This window comes from Sphaeroforma arctica, assembly GCF_001186125.1.
Source record: "Sphaeroforma arctica JP610 unplaced genomic scaffold supercont1.9958, whole genome shotgun sequence".
Taxonomy (NCBI): Eukaryota; class Ichthyosporea; order Ichthyophonida; genus Sphaeroforma; species Sphaeroforma arctica.
The window spans coordinates 1-1,004 of record NW_014030600.1 but is presented as its reverse complement, the minus strand read 5'-3'; the positions used below and the strand labels follow the sequence as shown (position 1 = coordinate 1,004).

The 1,004-nt window shown below is 40.7% G+C and overlaps 1 protein-coding gene across 1 annotated transcript; it reads right to left on the bottom strand.

Annotated features, from left to right (window-relative positions):
• Positions 1–201: 201 nt before the first annotated feature.
• Positions 202–500, bottom strand: SARC_17181 (hypothetical protein; the record flags this gene model as incomplete). The annotated part of the gene is made up of 1 exon (XM_014288723.1): positions 202–500. A coding segment is annotated over one exon (299 nt), but the record flags the coding sequence as incomplete, so codon positions are not given.
• Positions 501–1,004: the final 504 nt, after the last annotated feature.

Here is a 1,004-nt window from a genome sequence, read left to right as displayed (position 1 = left end):
ACATACATACATACATACATCATACATGCATACATACATACATACATACATACATACATACATACATACATACATACATACATACATGCATACATACATACATATATATGCAGGCGTACACATACGTATTTCTCCTATACATTCACCAGAAAAGAACTTTAGCCCAACATGTGGAACCTTCACTTAACCTCTATCACATACTTGTAGCGTTGTGCACCTTGCCCTGCTCGTTGACTAGGTAGTTCTACAACAGTTGGGCTGACTATGCGAAAACCACAACCGTCACCCTCTCTCTTCTCCTTCTCGCTCGGAGGTCTCAGTCGGAGTACTACCCTCATAGCCTCCTCGTTAGGCCTTTTACTAGACCCGTAAGAAGCAGCACTTGACGCACCCTTAAAATCAGAAGGTACATCATTTGTACTATCCACGTGAATACCCAAGCTTTGTGCGGTGTTAGATAGCCCTGCTGGCTGCTTGGTTGTGCTTGTAACTATAGACATGGTGCAATCACTGCAATTCGATCGCCTCGACTAGTTGTAATAGAGGGACTATATGTGTGTCTACTGAGGGCACTGAGGGCCTTTCAAAGTACCACCATTGACACGGTCACCCACTATGTGACGGCTATATTGCACAGGCTCTGACTGTATGTATGAGTGTATGTCGGCTCAATCGGACGACTGATAAAATGCACATCTGTTGTATCCATCTAGTATATTGTGTACATTTACTACATCGGGAGCGTATAGGCGTATACGATATTTATGATGATGAAGGGAGCATACTATTTAATATATAACAGAAAAGCAACCCGGCAAATGCAACTGCCATTTGGCCAGCCGTTCGTGTAGTACTTTCCCTCGTTTAGTTCTACGCCCAATCAGTACAATCTTCCTCAGTTGATGATTTATTTAGCCAGAAGTGTGTATTTATTCTTTAGTAGAATGAAAGTGTCTTTATATATATATATATATAGATACATATATATATATAGTTATGTATAT